The sequence below is a fragment of the Pyrus communis genome, chromosome 14 (assembly GCF_963583255.1).
Source record: "Pyrus communis chromosome 14, drPyrComm1.1, whole genome shotgun sequence".
Lineage (NCBI taxonomy): Eukaryota > Viridiplantae > Streptophyta > Magnoliopsida > Rosales > Rosaceae > Pyrus > Pyrus communis.
The window spans coordinates 15482503-15500102 of record NC_084816.1 but is presented as its reverse complement, the minus strand read 5'-3'; the positions used below and the strand labels follow the sequence as shown (position 1 = coordinate 15500102).

At 37.6% G+C, this 17600-nt stretch overlaps 2 protein-coding genes across 2 annotated transcripts; one reads left to right on the top strand and one right to left on the bottom strand.

Annotated features, from left to right (window-relative positions):
- Nucleotides 1-1222: 1222 nt before the first annotated feature.
- Nucleotides 1223-9802, top strand: LOC137715027 (uncharacterized). The gene is made up of 9 exons (XM_068454232.1): nucleotides 1223-1761; nucleotides 4558-5277; nucleotides 5906-6001; nucleotides 6078-6161; nucleotides 7372-7606; nucleotides 7704-7864; nucleotides 8617-8895; nucleotides 8979-9140; nucleotides 9499-9802. Exons 1-8 carry the CDS (start codon nucleotides 1375-1377, stop codon nucleotides 9033-9035), a joined length of 2019 nt encoding a protein of 672 aa, XP_068310333.1. The 5' UTR covers nucleotides 1223-1374; the 3' UTR covers nucleotides 9036-9140; nucleotides 9499-9802.
- Nucleotides 9803-10813: 1011 nt separating this feature from the next.
- Nucleotides 10814-13378, bottom strand: LOC137715028 (chaperonin-like RbcX protein 2, chloroplastic). Its single transcript, XM_068454233.1, has 5 exons — nucleotides 12712-13378; nucleotides 11840-11931; nucleotides 11637-11694; nucleotides 11226-11291; nucleotides 10814-11132 (listed from the first exon to the last, which is right to left on the bottom strand). The coding sequence occupies exons 1-5, from the start codon at nucleotides 13048-13050 to the stop codon at nucleotides 11013-11015; spliced, it is 675 nt and encodes a 224-aa protein (XP_068310334.1). The 5' UTR covers nucleotides 13051-13378; the 3' UTR covers nucleotides 10814-11012.
- Nucleotides 13379-17600: the final 4222 nt, after the last annotated feature.

Sequence of the window (17600 nt, the reverse complement as noted above, 5' to 3'; positions counted from 1 at the left end):
ATGCAAGGCTTTGGATGTAGATGCAAGCTTTTGATTAGAAACCTAGTATTAAGGACAAAGAATTGAGATGCAGATGCAGAGCTTTGGAGTTTGGGTGTTGTTTTTGGTAAATTATTAATAAATAAAATTGGAAAACTTGGGGCCAAATTCATTAATTGTTTGTCTATGTATCTACTTTGATTCTATTTCAATTGCTTTTTACAATTGTTCATTTAATCTCACTTATGTAAATAATGCAAAAAATTGTTGTTGTCTGATTCCTTGTGCTGAAATACTTCAGTTTTATTTGCAGTTCTTGGTTTTCTTGCATGGTATTTGTCCCGGAAGATCAAAGTGTTTGATCACATAGGCTTTTCCATAAAGCTCTGCATTGTATTTCTTCCATTACTATGTGCTGCTCTCGTGGGAATCTCTCGTGTTATGATTACTGAATCATTGGCAGGACGTCTTCGCCGGAGGTTTTGTAGGAATTGTCATAGCTTCGATTTGTTACTAGCGGTCCTTACCTCTCCTAAACCAGCTGGATGGGTGGGCACCTCAGGTGTATTTCCACATGCTGGGTGCATAGAGGGATGTTGGTGTGTCCTTATCTTCGGCCACGAGGTTAAGCTCTATTCGTATGCGATATGCGAAGAACAAATATTGAGAGTCCAGACTCGAGTGCACCAGTATACTAGTTACTGGAAAAAGGGAGAAGATCCTGAGTTGAGATTGTATGCCAAATAAAAATCATATAGAAAGTATATATACATTTTGTATACACAACGAAGTACGATGACTCCATATCATTGTTTATTAAATGAAAATTTTATAATTTTATATAAAAAAAATGTATGATTTTTGTTCTGAATTGCTTTGTTAGTCTTTTGGGTGACGAATGCGATGGTTTTTTGTTATCCTGCTTTTTAGTCCGAGACTGCATCAAACGCTTTACTAAGCTAGTCCAGTTTAGTCTAATATTAGCCAGTCCAACTTAGTTCTGAAGCTAGTCCAGTCCGAGATAGTCCGGTGTAACAAACGCACCCTAAGTCACCTAGTGATAGTTATTGGCACAAAATTTTAGAATTAAACAAGTTTCCCTATTTTAAAAAAGTTCGACCAACTCGGAACCAAAAAATTTGAAGACCAAAGTGAAACAATGACTAAAGTTGAGGGGAATGTATATAAATAAGCTTAAATAAATAATTAAAAAGAAAATTTCCTTTTCTCCTCTCATTCTCTCTCTCTCTCTCTCTCTCTCTCTCGTTTTCCGCCGAAGACCCGAAGTCATCCATTTTTCTGTCCCTTTCCAGAGGAGGCTATACCTCGCTCTTACGTGGAGCGCTGTGGCCATTGCATGTCACCCGAATCGGCTCCTCCAGCGATACGACGACGATGCCCACCGCAGCCTCACCCTCAGTCTCCGCCTCCGCCTCTTCAACCAGCGGGGCCCACTCGGACCTCCTGACCCGGCTGACGTCACCCGACTCCGACGTCCAGCTCAAGGCTCTCAGAGAGCTCAAGAACCGCATCATCGGCAACCGCACCAAGAAGCTCTCCTTCATCAAGCTCGGCCTGGTCCCACCCGTCGCCGCCATCCTCGCCTCTAGAGCCCAATCCCAATCCCAATCCCAATTCCATCCTCGCGACAACAATCTCCTTGTTCAGTCGGCCGCTGCCCTCGGAAGCTTCGCTTGCGGCTTCGATGCCGGCGTCCAAGCCGTTCTCGACGCCGGCGTATTTCCTAACCTCTTATTGCTTCTATCGCATCCTGATGCTAAGGTACAATTGCGTTCGTTTGTCCAATTTTGCTTTGGTAAACAAGTATCTGATCGAATATGTCAAATTAATCGAATTCTCGTTCTGTTCTCTGCTAGTTTTTGATTTTGGATGCGGAGAAAATGCAGAAAAGAAAATGAATTATTGCTTTGTTGCTTCTGATTATAAGAAATGTGATGTGAATTACTCAATTTAAAAATAGGAAATCAATACGGACCAAAAAGAAGATAGGAAATTGATGTGTTTGTGCTACTAGTAAATGTGATCTCAGTTACCTTTTTGTTTACTTGCTCAAATCGTTTTTTGTGCTAAAGGTCGGTTTCCCCAGCCGTGAAGTTTATAATATAGGCCAAAATAAAAATTACAAGAAACGCAGGTATAAGGAATGGGGAACTTGGTTTACTAAATCTAGAATTGTGGTTAAACAGGGGAATGATTTCCGCACATCCATTTCCTCCTAATGCACACCCATGTTTTTCTGTCCCTTGATTCTTTGATTTATTCAATCCAAAGGCTAGATATAGACCAGAAACAAATGGGTTGCAGCCTTGCAGGGGGAGAAAATGGGTGTGCAGAAATCACTACCCTTAAACTAACTGCATTTTATCTTCAGACTATGTTTAGTAGTTTATAAGCTATTGAGTGATCAAAGATTTTTGGCTTATGGAGAATTGTCTTCACTATGATGGAAGTTTACTATACAATCAAAGCCTTACCCTGACCATTAGTTGGTATCACAGTTATTCATACTACAACAAAGATCAATGCAACATGCTTTGCCTGTGTTAAATGTACCCAGGGTATGCCTATTGGTTCTGGGGCCGTGTGGCTGTGCAAAGGCTTGGTTATTCAGAATTCCATTTTTAATCAATGGACTACAGTACTTGCTAATAAGGGCCTATTTGCCAATTTCCAGATTTGGCATTTTTGTGTTATGTACAGCATATGTGTGAAAGTGGAAGTTGACAAGTTTTGTATGGATCTGAAGCTTTAGGCCTGGGATTATGTCAGTTTTTAATTGAGTCTTTAGTGTAAGAGCTACATGTCTTTTTTCTGGGTTAGTTGCACAAATATTTAAACTAAATTCTATTGAGCACAGAATGTGATTGAAGTTGTAAACTTCCTAGGTGTCCTTTATTGGGTTTTAAATCAGGTGTTTTCGTTTATAGAAAATTTGAAAGTTGTAGTCTTAATTGGTTTTTTAGCTAATATTTTTTGTGTTTGAACGTTCTGGTCCTGATATGGTTATATAATTAATGCCTTCTATATTTGAAGGTTGTAGTGCTGGTAGGAAATGTTTGTTTATACTCCATAAAAGTGGATTGTGAATGATTGTGTGTATGCATGTATTTAATATACCACGTCAGTACATGGTGCATCGGACCCACCTTTATTATGGCAAGGGGATTGTAGCTGAAGTGCTTAAGACCATTCACCCATATTTTAACACACATAGGATCATAATATCTCCTAAGTCCATACCCATCGTAATGTATTAGTGAATTCTGATACACACGTGGTGTATCAGATACTTGTCAACGTAACGTACTCTCTCTCTTTCTCTCTCTCTCTCTCTGCATTGTTCATGGGTTCTCCTTACTGTTCAAGAACAGCACCCATCTTCTTTCTTTTCTTAACTTTTTATCCCAACTTTTTTTTCTTAATTAAATATCTTGTATTTACCTGCTGTCCCAGAACTCAAGCAACCTTTCTTCTTGAAGTCTAGCCCTTTTTCCCTCTAAAGTCTAGTACTTTAATGCCTAATTGATACTAGGATTTTTCAGCCTCATAGCCTACGGTACAAGAACTATAGGCGATTTTCACTAACCTGTGCTATGTTGACCACTACTATCAGAACTTGATATATTCCATTTTCTACCAGATGACTGCATGCATATGCCCAATGGATGATCTCAAGGACCTTTCTTTTATTAAGAAAACTACGCAAAAACAACTAAAGAGCTTTGAGTGACCATAGTGAAATGAATAAAAAGACTTTCTTTTCGTTTTTTTTAATATATAGCAAAACAGACATTTGTTTATACATTCAAAATGCTCCAAAAAAGTATTTATAAAGAAATGTTATAAATGATATAAATGAATGGGTATGGGTTTATGTTTCTCTATGTCAAGACAGAAAAAGAAGCCATAATTGTAAATGATTAGGATTATAGAAGTGACTCCCATATAAATAAATAAATCCTATTTATCTTGATGATATAAACAATTCTCCTGATTTGGTAGTTTGATTTGAAGTTGCATCAAAACATTGGTAGTTGAGAGAATTGTGGAATCCACAATCCAGAATTATAGTTTATCCATGTCAAGGTGTCATGTATGTGGCTTTTGAATGCCTGATGCTCAATAAAGTTCACAAATAATTATGTGTATAACTCTACAAGTTATTAAAGATAGAGCCACTAGACTGACACCACCAAACATTCCATTTTCAAATTGTCTGCTGTCTATGAATCTCTATGTACTCCCGACGTCTTTTCCCTATGAATGATTCTTTCTAATCTAGTGGGGTGGGGTCATTGGAGTGGATAAAAGAGAAGGAAATCTCGTCCTTCCATTCTTTACTGAAAATTAAATGTATATGGACAATACTTTATTGACATTGTTCATCTAGTCTGTTTCGGTTAGATTAATGTGTCACTTAGTACGCATTTTACTCTAGTTATTCCTCGTTGAGTTAATTGCAGAATTTTCCCGTGTTTCTAATATGTTCTGCTTCCATGAGTACCTTTTCTTCCCTGCTCATTTAATATGCCATTCGATGGTTTTGTTTTATTGTAGGTTGTCGATTCCGGTGCACGTTCCTTAAGGATGATTTATCAATCAAAGCTGGCTCCAAAGTGTGATTTCCTTCAAGAGAAAAACATGGAGTTTCTTCTTAGGTTATTGAATAGTGAGAATGAAAATGTTACTGGACTTGGTACAAGTATAATCATACGTTCTTGTGAGACTACTGCTGAACAGAAGGCACTGTGTCATTCTGGGGTTGTTAAGAAGTTAATTAGCCTTCTTGAAGGTTCTCTAAGTCAGAGAGATAATAGTTTAGAGTCTCTAGCCACAATTATGAAGAACAATGTCGAAGCTGTTTCAGAGTTTGTGGGATCTGAAAATGGGAGACCTTTGAGTTCTGTAATTGAATTGACAAAGGATAGGTACCCCCGTACCAGATTATTGGCCTCTATGTGCCTGATTGTTATAAGGAACTCCTCTTCTTGCTATTTGCAAGACATAGGCATCAAAACCAAGTTGGTGCAACTCTTACTTGAACTTCATGATGATCCTGGTCAAGTTGGAGATGAAGCTCCCTCTGCATTTTCTAGTTTAATTTCTGAGAAACTGGATCTACAGAAACTAGCATTTGAGGCAAATGCTGTTGATAAACTTTACAACCACTTGCAAAAGAGTCTGTTACATCCCAAACGCTTCGAAGGAATATTGCTTGCACTGGCTGATCTATGCTCAAAGTTGGAAAGCTGCAGGTCTAGATTCCTGTCATTGCAGGTCTGTTGCTTCATATAACACATTAACTTGTTCCGGGTTAGCCATTAGCCTGTTACAGTTTTGTTAATAATTCAAATTTTTCCGTTCATTTAGTTTTGCACATTTATTTATCATACATTGTGGTCGTGTTTATTACTTTTTGGCCAGCAATATTCTTTTTCTAAGGGCCTCTTTGGTAACACTTGTTTTTAGTTTTATTTTTCAAAAATTAAAATGGGAGGATAGCGAGAACAAAGATGACAGGGTTGGAGAGAAAAAGTGTAAATGAAATGATACATAAAATGAAAATTAAAAGAAATTTCAAACAGTTTTCACGTTTTTATTTCATTTCATTTCTTCTTCATCTCCCATTCCCCAGCATTTCTCCATCCTTTTTCCATTGTTTTTTTTCATATTTTCTCTCATATGTGCCCACTTCTCCTTCATAAAAATAAAAATAAAAACTCAAGACCAAAAATAAAAGTTGTAAAAACAGTCCCTTTTTCCCTAATAATAGTGGTTTCTGTGAGCAAATCATTATGAACTCATTTCTCTTCTTTGTCTTATGTCTTACTAAGCTGTAGAATTGATATTTTGTTTGTGAAATTTCCAGCCAGTTTGTAACTTCTGATATTTTTCTTCAATACAGGCATTGAAATTGGTATCTGATGCACTAACTCATGATAGTTTTGAAGTACGTACGGCAGCTTGCATTTGTTTAAGATCTGTCTCTCGGTCAATCAAGGTTTGCAATGAGTTCTAAGGTCAATAATATTTAGAATTTTATTACACAGAGGTGTTTCTAAGAAATTGTCATTCAGAATTTGTGTGCAGGTAATTTTATGAATGAAATGATTGTCCCTCCCTTGGTTCGGCTACTGGATGACCCCTCTACATCTGTCCAGGTATATGCTTGCTTCTCACTAATGAACCTGCTTCTATGTCAGCTGAGTCTAGTCCCATATTATTCCCAAGAATTTACATTGAATGAAATACAGATATGCAGTTGCATCAGTGCAAATGGTTTCTAAAATTATCTTAGGACTTCTCTTCGTTTTTGCATCCGTTTTGATATTGTTGTTGAAGAGGATTCTTGCCTTCCCTCCACACCCCCCCCCCCTTTCTCTCTCCCTCCCCTCCCCAATTATTATTTTGAGCTGTTTTTGTTAATACGATAGAGCTAATGTAGAGCCAATGGTTATGTGTTATGTTTTTTGGCTCTGGTTACATGTACTAGTGGTCTGGATTTTGTGTTTTCCGCTTCCCATATTTAGCACATGGTACTTACTACTTGCTTCCAAAACTCACCAAAAACCCCGTGAATCCAATCAACTTTTTGGTATGGTTTTGATTCTGTTACAACAGTTAACTGTGTTTTCAGTCTCTCAGTTGCTTGATCCGTATCAAAAAGAGGGAAAAAGAGGAGTTGTTTGATTGATTGTTGCTCACATAAAGGATATTTCGATGGTGGCTATTGCCAAAGAACTACAAATGAACAATCCTGTTAAGAGTTTTGGGGAAACAAATAGATATTCAAAATAATTACCGAATTCTACCTTCTTTAGGGGCTTCCATCATAATATTTGGTGTTCAAAAATTTAGTTCAAGGGGTTAAAATTTGCGTGGATGCATTGAAGCACATAAATATAAGACTTTTTATGAGGCCACAGACTAGGTTGGGTTGAATGGTGAAAAAGATTATATGTTGTGTGATCTTTGAGCTTTTGTTCCTTGAGCGTCTTGTGCCTTTCATCTGAATCTATTGGACTTAAGGGGACATTAACTCATTCAACTAAGAGATCAAGTTTCCAATTAAAAAAAGTAGGACACTTGGAACTCAGATTTTTCAGACTGAATTCATCTTTAATTAATGTCTTCAACAAGTACCTGAATAAAAAATGTTACAAAAGATGATTATTACACATTTTAATTGAAAATCAAACTCATCCGCGATATTGGTCATCAAGATAATACCTGCAGTTAGAGTTTAAATTTTCGTTTCTATTCCTATAATAAATTACGCTTATCCACCACAATTTAAATATTTTACCTAGACATTTACAACAAAAAATGGTAAAGTTACAGAAAATCTCCCTTCAATGCTTCGTTTTTCAGGTTGCAGCTCTCAGTGCGATTGGCAACGTAGTAGTTGATTTTACTATGCGTAGGTCATTGTTTGTACTGTGTGGAGGTGTGAAACAGCTTGTTCAGTTATCCAGATCAATGGATTCAACTGTGAGGTTAAATGCTATATGGGCTTTAAGGAACTTGACGTTCCTTGCAGACAATGCCTGTAAACAAGAGATCTTCATGGAGCTCACAGCTTCTTCATTAGCAAGTGTCATCTGTGGTAATGTGATGGTTTGTCGGTGGCAGCTTATAACTTTTCCTTCAATAATTTTTCTTCATATGTTTGCTTCAAATTTACATGTATTTGCACCTTGCAGACCCTGAACCTTTTGTCCAAGAGCAGGCTCTTGCACTGGTCCGGAATCTTGTTGATGGATGTATGAAGTCTATTGAGCTTGTCTTTGCTGAAGATGGCATGTTATTAGATGCTGTTGGGAGGCAACTGCAGAATGCTTCAAAAGATGAAATTTGGTTACAGGTTAGATGTCTTTCTATAGATTGATGACATTAATTAGCCATCTTATAGGTACCATGGTGACATGCAGTGCCAGTTCTAGATTCTGATACTTCATTCCGATTGCCTGTTTGTTAATATACGTAACTGTAAATTTCTGAAACATGCATTTGGTATATCAGTCTAATAATGTTGTGAAATCATGGCAGGTTCTAAATTCTGATATTTCATCTTGATTGCAAGTTTGTTGAATATACTTAACTGGAAATTTCTGGAAACGTGTGTTTGGTGTATCAATATAATAATGTTGCGAATAATAAATTACCAATTCCGTAGTTATTTATTGGTTTGTTTAACCAGGGAATAATTCAGAATACCAAGTTTTGATTGAAGGTTTATTGATAAAAGATGTTTTCTAGTTCTGGGTCTTGCAATTAGTGGGCCATTGAGTTTCTTTTCATGAGTCAGAAAGCGGGCAGATGCTTTAGTTGAAGTGACATCATCTCCATCTTTAACCATCAATTCTAATTGTGCAAAAGATTTTTATGCTTAAAAGTCGAGTAACCAATCTAGAAGTGAATCGTGTGATGGCCCAATGGTTATTAGAACACGAGTGTTTACTTTCTCATGATTAAAGTAACGAGATCTAAATATGCAGAAGAAAGGAATAGGTGTTGAAGCTTTTGACACCTTTCTAGTCGTTATCGCTGACCTTACTGTTTCTAGTATAAATATTTTACATTATGTGATAAGGTTTTAAAATCATTTTCATATAGGGAATGTATGTGTTTGGCAATGTTGCAAGTGGGAATGAATTTCACAAGGAAGCAGTTATGCAGCAACTCATTCCACAAGGAGACAATGGGACACAATCTTTTATTCTCAAGTTTTTGCAGAGTAATGAGAACCAATTACGTACAGCTTCTGTCTGGGCCATTGTGAATCTTACTTTTCCATCAAGTCCTGGTGCATTTAGCCGCCTTGTGAAACTACATGATGCTGGCATAGTTTCTCAAGTAAAGAGCATGGTCAATGATCCTTGCCTAGATGTGAAGGTCATTATCTTATATCTCATATTGGTTATTTATCCATTGTATGTAATACTCGGTTAAATATTATCTGATTCATTGTGGCACAGCTTCGAGTAAGAACAGCGATTGGGCAGTTTACAACCTTCGGTGATTGCTCAACATGATTTTCCTACCCTCTGACCACTGGCAAAGAACAGGAGTAATGATCAAGTTGCACTAGTTTTGACCTCATTGTATATTCAGCGTCCTTTGTGGCTTGCAACCACATGGTAAGCTTCAAGTTACAATGACTTTTAGTATGCCTTTGTTGTTTTAATTCAAAACTATTCTTATATAAATTGAAAGCCAGGTTAAATGTCTCATGTGGTAAAAATAATAGAATAATATTTAACAAAAACCACTCCTAAAGTTACAAACAGTTACACCGTTGACCCCTCCATCTGCCAAATTTTAAAGATAAGGACCAAAATGTTACAAGTCCCAAACCCCGTTATCAACAACCATGAGAAGCCCCCGCCCCCCCTGGCTACCCCCCGACTATGGCCTCGAGAAAAGCTTATGACAACATGAATTCATGTTTGTAACTAGCCAAGTTTATGTTTACATCATTATTTTTTTTTTTTGCAGGTGTAACACATTGCTTTCTTTCCAGTCAGAGAGGTGCGGAAGCTTGCTAATTTTGGGGGTACTCCTAACCAGGTTACCCATCATTTTTCCCCATCATACTTCCTGTTCCATTTTTGTTTCTTTTGAACCCCTTTTACTATCTTGTATCATATGGTTGATGTAGTTATGTAAACTTAGTGTACCATCTGACTGACATCACGTAGTGTGCACAATACTGTCGTATCATGTCAGATTTGTAAACATGTATACATCGGCAATCTTTTACTTCCAAATGTATAAAGTGACCAGAATAATCGTGGCATCATGTTGCATTGATGGCCTTGTGGAAGCTCTGTGTTGAGGAGTATCGGGCAAAGGATGCTCTGATGCTACTTTGATTGAGGCAGGGCTGATTGTGTTGCAGAAGATTTACTTCTGCTGCTTCGGAGTTTAGAAAGCCCTCTGGGGACTAGTACCACAATTGCCCGATACTTTATGCCGCCCACATATTATTCTTGTTTGTGAAAAAGAAAATTCGATGTTGTTGACTGCAGGACATACAGAAATATCTTACAAATAAATGAGGTTTTGAGTGCGATCGTATATGAACAAATAATGCATTTGGTGCACGAATTGAGATTTTAAGTTTGTGCGGACATCCTATCTCTTTCTTTGATATTATTTCGATTTGGATCGAGGATATGAAAAAATTACTCGGTATTATCCCGATCTAGATATTTGAACTTGAATTTGGGGCCATGTTGGCCTTGGGTTAACATTCTTGTAGACGATGTAAACATTGCAATTAGAATTTAGGGAAAAGGTTATTTTTTGGTCGCTGTTTTGGCAAGAAATCTGTTTTGATCATTTATGTTAAAATGCATAAACCAATAAAGCCTCAAACTCAACTTTTTAAATCATTCCAAATAAATTAACGAATGTTTTGGAAATTGAACGTCTATTAGATCACCAATGTTAACTGATAGCGTGGACAAGAACTGAAGTGGGTTTTTACTCACGTCGTTTATAGAGCTTTGAACTAAGTTCTTTTGGCCAAGCAAATTTGTAATATGGCATGTTTCGTCAAATCTGAGAAAATTGGTCAAAAATTCGATTCCCTTCCAACGTAACCAAAAGCAAAAACGATATCTCGATAGACAGCATCCTACAGTCAGGCACATCACTACAATGCTCGTCTTCGGTTCAGTTCAAACCGAATCTGCATGCACGAGGAGATTCCGTGGTTCGGACAATTCAAATTGTTCATCATCTCCATTTACGTCGCATTATAATTTCGATCAAATTCATATAAGAAAATATATACTCAATCGGAAGCTAAATGTAACGAGGTGGACGACATTTTTATATACAGTTTACAGATATTCAGCAGCTTATTAGTTGGTGGCAAATAATACAAATGACAGACCGGGAACCAAACTGGTATGTAACGTGAAAAATACCTAGACTAGACAAAGGAACAACAATGTACAGAAGGCTCAACCTCACCCGTACACGATGAACGCTACGATCCACGATCAGCCAATCTTCTCCGTGTTGTCATCGGAGGGCCATATCACGGTCTCAAAAAGCCGTTCACGCATCAACTCCAGGTTCTCATCTGATATTCCTTGATATATTTCGGCATGATCACATTTCTGCATCAAAGCGAATTCAAGAAAAATTGGTTCTCACATTTCTCCATCAAAGTGCTTTGCTCGTTCGAAAAGAAAATGCTTGAAGTTGCTTACCTTGACCCATTTACCGTAGAGGTGAAGCCGTGTGATCATTACTCTCTCGGCAAGTTCATGCCTCTCCTGTCAATCAGCACCGGTTGTATTTCCGTCATTCGCGTAAATTTGTAGGTAAACAATAGCATATGTATGACATCCAAACCCGATTTTGTGTATCCTTTTCTTTACTAAAACATCAAAGGGCCAGAAAACATGTGTGTGAAAGTGCGAGTCTTGTGCTTTAGATAGTCAGGTTTCCAGAAAGTGATTTCAACCACGCAAACGAGTTGCGAAAGGAATGGTTTGCAGGAACCCCTTCTTTTCGGCGTCTAATACAATTAGAATCGAAACAAAACAAAGAACAAACAGAACAAAATGGCTTCCCTCTTTTGAGTTCGAAGCAACCACAGTATAAAGATTTATAGATACCTTCCCAAGGGTGCGGAGGAAACGCTTCCCGTCTCCAGGCTTGTGTGTTGCAACAAAACTGTCCCAAAGAAAATGGAAGCAGGATTTAGATAAAACAGTGGTAGTAGTAATACTTCGAACAACAAAGTCGTTGGAATATGAGGTGAAGTCCATATTACGAAAAATGGTAAAACGGCCCGATCAATCACTTGTCGATCACTTACTCGTACAACCACCTATATTGCGTAGGGTTCATCTCGTACAGCTGGTTCATAACAGTCCTCACAGCCTTGTACGTAAAATAGTTGAGTAATTGCTGCATGCAGAGAAATTACAGTCAGCTAAGTTACAATAAGATGCTCTCGTCTGCGAGTTCGCAATTGACAGAACGTATATGTGTTTATGTATGTGAAAAACAAGCATACGAAAGCATCTAAACATACCATCGTCTACACAAAATTGGGAAATGATGCAAGTCCAGATCTGAAGAAATAACAATGCATCTGATTGGTACGTTTTATGTAATGCTACAACTGTTTTAATACGGCTGATATCAATGGAGGGCATGGAGAACGCAAACTTTTTTTGTCGTTAGAAAACAAGTCATCGTAAAACAAATCCTTCGAAATCAATGAAAAGCAAAGGGGAAACAAGAGAAAGATGAATGAGTCGCATAACCTATCAGTCTATGTTTCTCTTCATGTTACAAATTAGTCTACAAGGGATGCGAAGAGTGTTCAACTCGATAGGCTCGTTCGAAATGTGCAGAGGCACCAATCAGTTTTGTGGCGCAAACGGCGGTAACACATTACGGTCATCTTCCCACATCAAATGGACTCAAGAAACTAATCAATCTTTTATATCTACAGAGAATTTCAAACTGCGTAGTGGACTAAAAATAAAGGCGTGAACTCTATAAACATAGGAAATAAATACCTAATTCAATCACATACAGAAACGGATAAAGTAGTCAGCTAAGGGTCTCATACGCACCAAAACACCAACAAACTACATCATGTACGTAAGAGAGTCGAACATATAAAACATCATCCAATGAAAGTTCATCAAAAATCTCAATAGGAGACAAGTTTCTCACCGTCTTAACATCCTCAAAACTGTCTTCATACTGCCCAGCAAGTTCATTAACAATTACAAAACCCCGGTTCTTTCGCTTCCTCGTACTCCTATTCCTTGTAACAGGAAGAGCTTTCATCGAAAATCGCCTGTCGTGGCCAAAATCAATGAACGAACTGCCCAACTCCAAGGAGCCTGGTTTCACCACATGCTTCCTGGCCATTGAATTCCTCTGCAAAACCATTTCTCCGCCGCTCTTGAGATTCATCGCCGTCGTCGGCAGCGCATCCAAACACAGGCAAGGACTAGTGTGCGAGTCCACCACCGACGAACCTACCACAGACAGAGCAGCTCCCACCATCCTCTCTCTCTCAAAAGCTCAAACGACCTTTTTGTGAAAACCCCAGATCAGAATTTTTCCCAAAAAACAATCTTTGCAGCTGGATTCAGGGAAATGCCAAGAATCTGGTGATGGGGTTTCCGAGAAAATGGGAGATTTTGATAAGAAAATCTAGCCAAAGATTCAGGAGCTACGAGGAGAGGGAAAACTTGGTGATGAACGAAGATGGTATTGTGGTGCAAGTGAAGGTGTGGGAGAATCTGGGAGGTTTTGAAGGTGTGCGAACATCAACCAGACAAATTTTGAGGTCCAAATTACTCCTACACAAACGTTCCACGACTCATCAAATCAGACTTAGCTTCTTCCTTTTCTTCACCTTTTTTGAATATTCAATTTTTTCTGCTATCTAACCGACCGGACGGATGCTTTCTCCAAATGGGTGGGCTTCTTGCCACGTGGGAGCATTTTGTATATATTCCACGTTGCGTAGGGAGGTTAGATTCTTTTGCTTGAACGTTTGTGGTTTAGAATTGAGCTTTTGACAACATGAGTTTGTTTATTAACATGAGAAATTAGTGTGGTCAACCACGAGGTAAAAAATAGTCTCATTTACAATTACCTTTGGCATTGACTTCTATTCATAGTAATTTTTTATTGGGGTCCAAACATCGAAGTATTTTGTTATAAAATTTAATTTGGTTAAGTTAAGGACAATAATAATGATATTTGTGGTGGTCATAAATTCATTCCCACAACTTTATGAAACTGTAAGAATTTAGACCCTACAATTCCAAAACTAAAAATAAAATTCAGGCAAGGAATATCAATGATTGATACAAAAGAACTTGCATTAAATATTATAGGAAGATGGAACGGAAACAGACAAGTTTTTGTTTTTATTTTTGTGTTAGAGATAGAAGAGAAAGACATGGGACAAATGTAGGGGAAAAAAAGATTAAAGGAAGGATGGAGTAAATACATGTAGAAAAAAATATAATAGAAAAAACACAAAATGAAAACTAGGAGCTGAAAACCATTCTAAGTTGGTCTTACTTTTAAGATTTTGTTTTCGTTCTTTCTTCTCTTCACTCTCACCGCCCATTTTGACACCTCCGTTTTCCTATATACATTCCCATATCTCAAACACAGAAAATAAGAACTAATGAATAAAAACGTAATGGTTATTTTTGTTTTCCAGAAGTTAATGAAAACCAAATTGTTTTGGTCAAAAACAAAACTGTGGGGCGGGGAGGATATTGAAGTGAGATTTAAAAGATGTTGTGGGAGTCATAAATCCATGAATTTTGAGAGAGCTTTTGAGCCTTGACATGGATTTTGAGTAAATTCTATGTGAATTTTAATGAAGTCTGTGAGACTTTTATCATGAATTTATGCATGTCCATTAAAATTCAATGGACATTTCCATTAGTTTTGAAAAAAGTGACGGGCCATCATGTGTGATGTTTGTGGGGAGTAGGCGGTGGAGGTATGGTGGTGGCGAGGGTCGTGATAAGGTAATGATGGTGGTGGTGATGGTAGGGCCGATAGTGATAATTGTGACATGATTTCAGTGGCGGCGGATGCGGCTACAATGTTGGTCAAGGGTGGTGGCGTTATGGTGGTGGTGATGGTCTCACCAAGGTGGTTCAGGAGAAGTCAAAAGTCTCACCATAAAACGCTTTTCTGATCTAAGAAAAATAAGGATATGTCTTGTCCTAAGCTACCAACCCTCATCATCTGGTATTGGTATAATACCGTTCTTGTTATGATCTTCCTCAACTCAACCCTCATACCCAGTATCATGACTAAGATTCAAAATAAAAGTCCCTTTATACGAAAGAAAGAAGGAAGGAGGAAATAGAAAAAAGAAAAGAAAAAGTGTTAGTATTTAAATATTTCAAGAAATAGAGAAAAAAAAAATTGGCAAAAATAAAAATAAAACCAGCTCTCTCGCCGATTTTCTCTCTCTCTCTCTCTCTCTCTCTCTCTCTCTCTCTCTCTGTTCTGATCATCTGAGTCACTCAAAACTCATAGTGATCCCAGTTAACGGCATAAAAGCCACCAACCTCATACCGAACCTAGTGAAGGAAATAAGGAAAAGATTCTAGTTGGGGCCAGAATACCCTGAAAAATATTTCAAATCAAAGGAATAACTTTAATTTTCCTGGGTGAAAAAAAAATGTCAGGGTATACCCGTGACCATTCTAGCCCCTTCACGACTCTTCCCTTGGTAGATGTGAAGGTGGCAGTGGAGAGGATGGTGGTGGTAATGTTTGATACAAGGTAGTGGTGGCAGCGATGGCGATGGCAAGGTGGGGAGGATGGTGGTAGAAATGTGGTGGGAGGATTGGTAGTTGATTATATTATGAGAAGATGGAAGAGAAAAATCCACCAAAATCTTTGGATGAGAGGTGAGATTTTTATTATCTACAATACATCACAAAATTTCTAAAAAGCCATTAATTTCAAAATGCTTTCAAAATCAATGATATTTTGAATACATCCAAACTTAATAGATTCATACACATGAAATTCTATAGACTTCTATAACTTTAACATTCTAATTCTTTTTTTTTCTTTTTTTTTTTTAAAAAAAAGGAGATAATTGGTGGCAAGCCACGATTATCCACTCCTTCCCAGCCCGGAGAGGCTATGGTATTTCGCCATGCCTGTGGCCACAGTCAAGCAGACCTCTCTAAAATACACCTAAACATTTACAAAAAAAATTTAAATCTTAATTGAATACCCTCAAATTTTTAAGCTTCTCTAAAATACACCCATAAGAGCAACTTCCCTCCTAAAAATTCACTGACACCCAACCCATTTAATCCACTCAAATGAATAGTAATTGACCCTAATAAACGAAATTGGCCAAATACAACTCCATCCCTAAAAATGCGTTGGCACCCAGTTCATTTAATATTATATTATTTCATTCATATCAATTAATATTTTATCATTAATTTATTTTTTTCTTTTAGGAAATTTCTTCCTTTTTCTCGAAAGGGTCTAACATTTTTGTTTCCTTCTCGATGTTTCCATTCCCTCTCCTTTGCATTCTCCCCTTATTTCTCCGACCAACCTTCGCCCCACCTCTCTTTTTTTTCTCCCCTTTTTCTCCATGTTCTCTTCTTCAAATGAGGAAGCTAATTATGCACCTAATTTCATTTGGATCGAAAGACCAGCAGGTCTTTCTTGTTGTTCCTTGAATCAGAGAGAGCTATCTCTTTTACTCAAAAATCCGAAATCAAGTTTCTAATATAATTTATGATTTACAGCTCCAAATTTGATTTCGTTTTTGCCTATGGATTTCGGGATAAAAGCACTACAACCCAAGGTAATAGTTGTCTGGGTTTATCGCATTTTGGTGTTTCTGTATTTGGGATTTATAAGCTTTAATCTTCAAATTGAAGCTTTAATCTAATTCGGTGGTTGGAGAAGGAGGCTGCATCTCATGTACATAGGAGAAAGCAAGATTTGGTGACTGGGTTTGCAGGATGATGAGATCCGTGATGCCAGACGACTTAGGTGCTAGAGATGGGATTATACGACATCATGCTGACGCCGGCGTGAGTCACATAGGCTAGGCCTTTGCTCAGCATGTTTTAGGCCGGCCTAAAAGCTAGCGTGGGCTGGGTCCCAGCCTATTAGGCTCGGCTAGAGTGATTTTGGGGGGTGCCGACCTCTTTTTTGGACTTTAGGCCAACCTAAAAAATTGGGCTGGAGTTGCTCTAAATATGTTACAATAGAGCGGTCAATTCTATTTATTTATTTTTAGGATTAAATACTTAAAGTCCCCCATTCTTTTATTTCCAAATTAGTCTCAATCTTTTGAAACATTTCTAACAAGCATCCAACCTATTGATAATTGCACATCCATTAAGCCCCAATCAATTTTCCACTAAATGTACATGTGGCAATAATGGGTCCCACTTTTAGCTTACTTGGACACAAATAATAATAATAATAATTTCAAGAAATACATAAAGATGAAACAAATAAATAAACAAATTCACAAATAAAACAGGAAACATTGAAGATCCAAAAATATCAAACCCTCGCCAACTCCAAGCTTAACCTCCAACCATGGAAACCCTTTTCCAAGTTTTATACTAGTCTTGAAAGCTTTGATTGGCCTACTTGATTGAAAAATATTAAGACCTAAGGTGAGTTAAATTTGATAAGGTAATAAGGGAGGAAGACTTAGAAAGGAGGGGAGAAAGAACATAGGTTGATATTGATGTATTACCATCATAATCCTTGACATTAAAGGAGATTGAACAACCCAATCGAATAGTCGCCACCACCTACAAGATTGAATCTGGTTATATTTCTAGTATTTGAAATCTGTTGTAAGTCTTGAGTCAACAAGTGCATATGCCACCATATCTGCCTCTTTGATAACATGCTGAAGCTCTATGTGATCTTTGTGGGTGATGATGTGAAGTGCATACCTTTCGTGACTACTTCCAGCTGCTATAGCATATTTGTTTTGCTCATTTTTAGAGTGGTATTGGGTTGTAGGGTGGAGTTGGTGGTTGCACATTGGTTTTTAGTGATGGTGGCCTGAT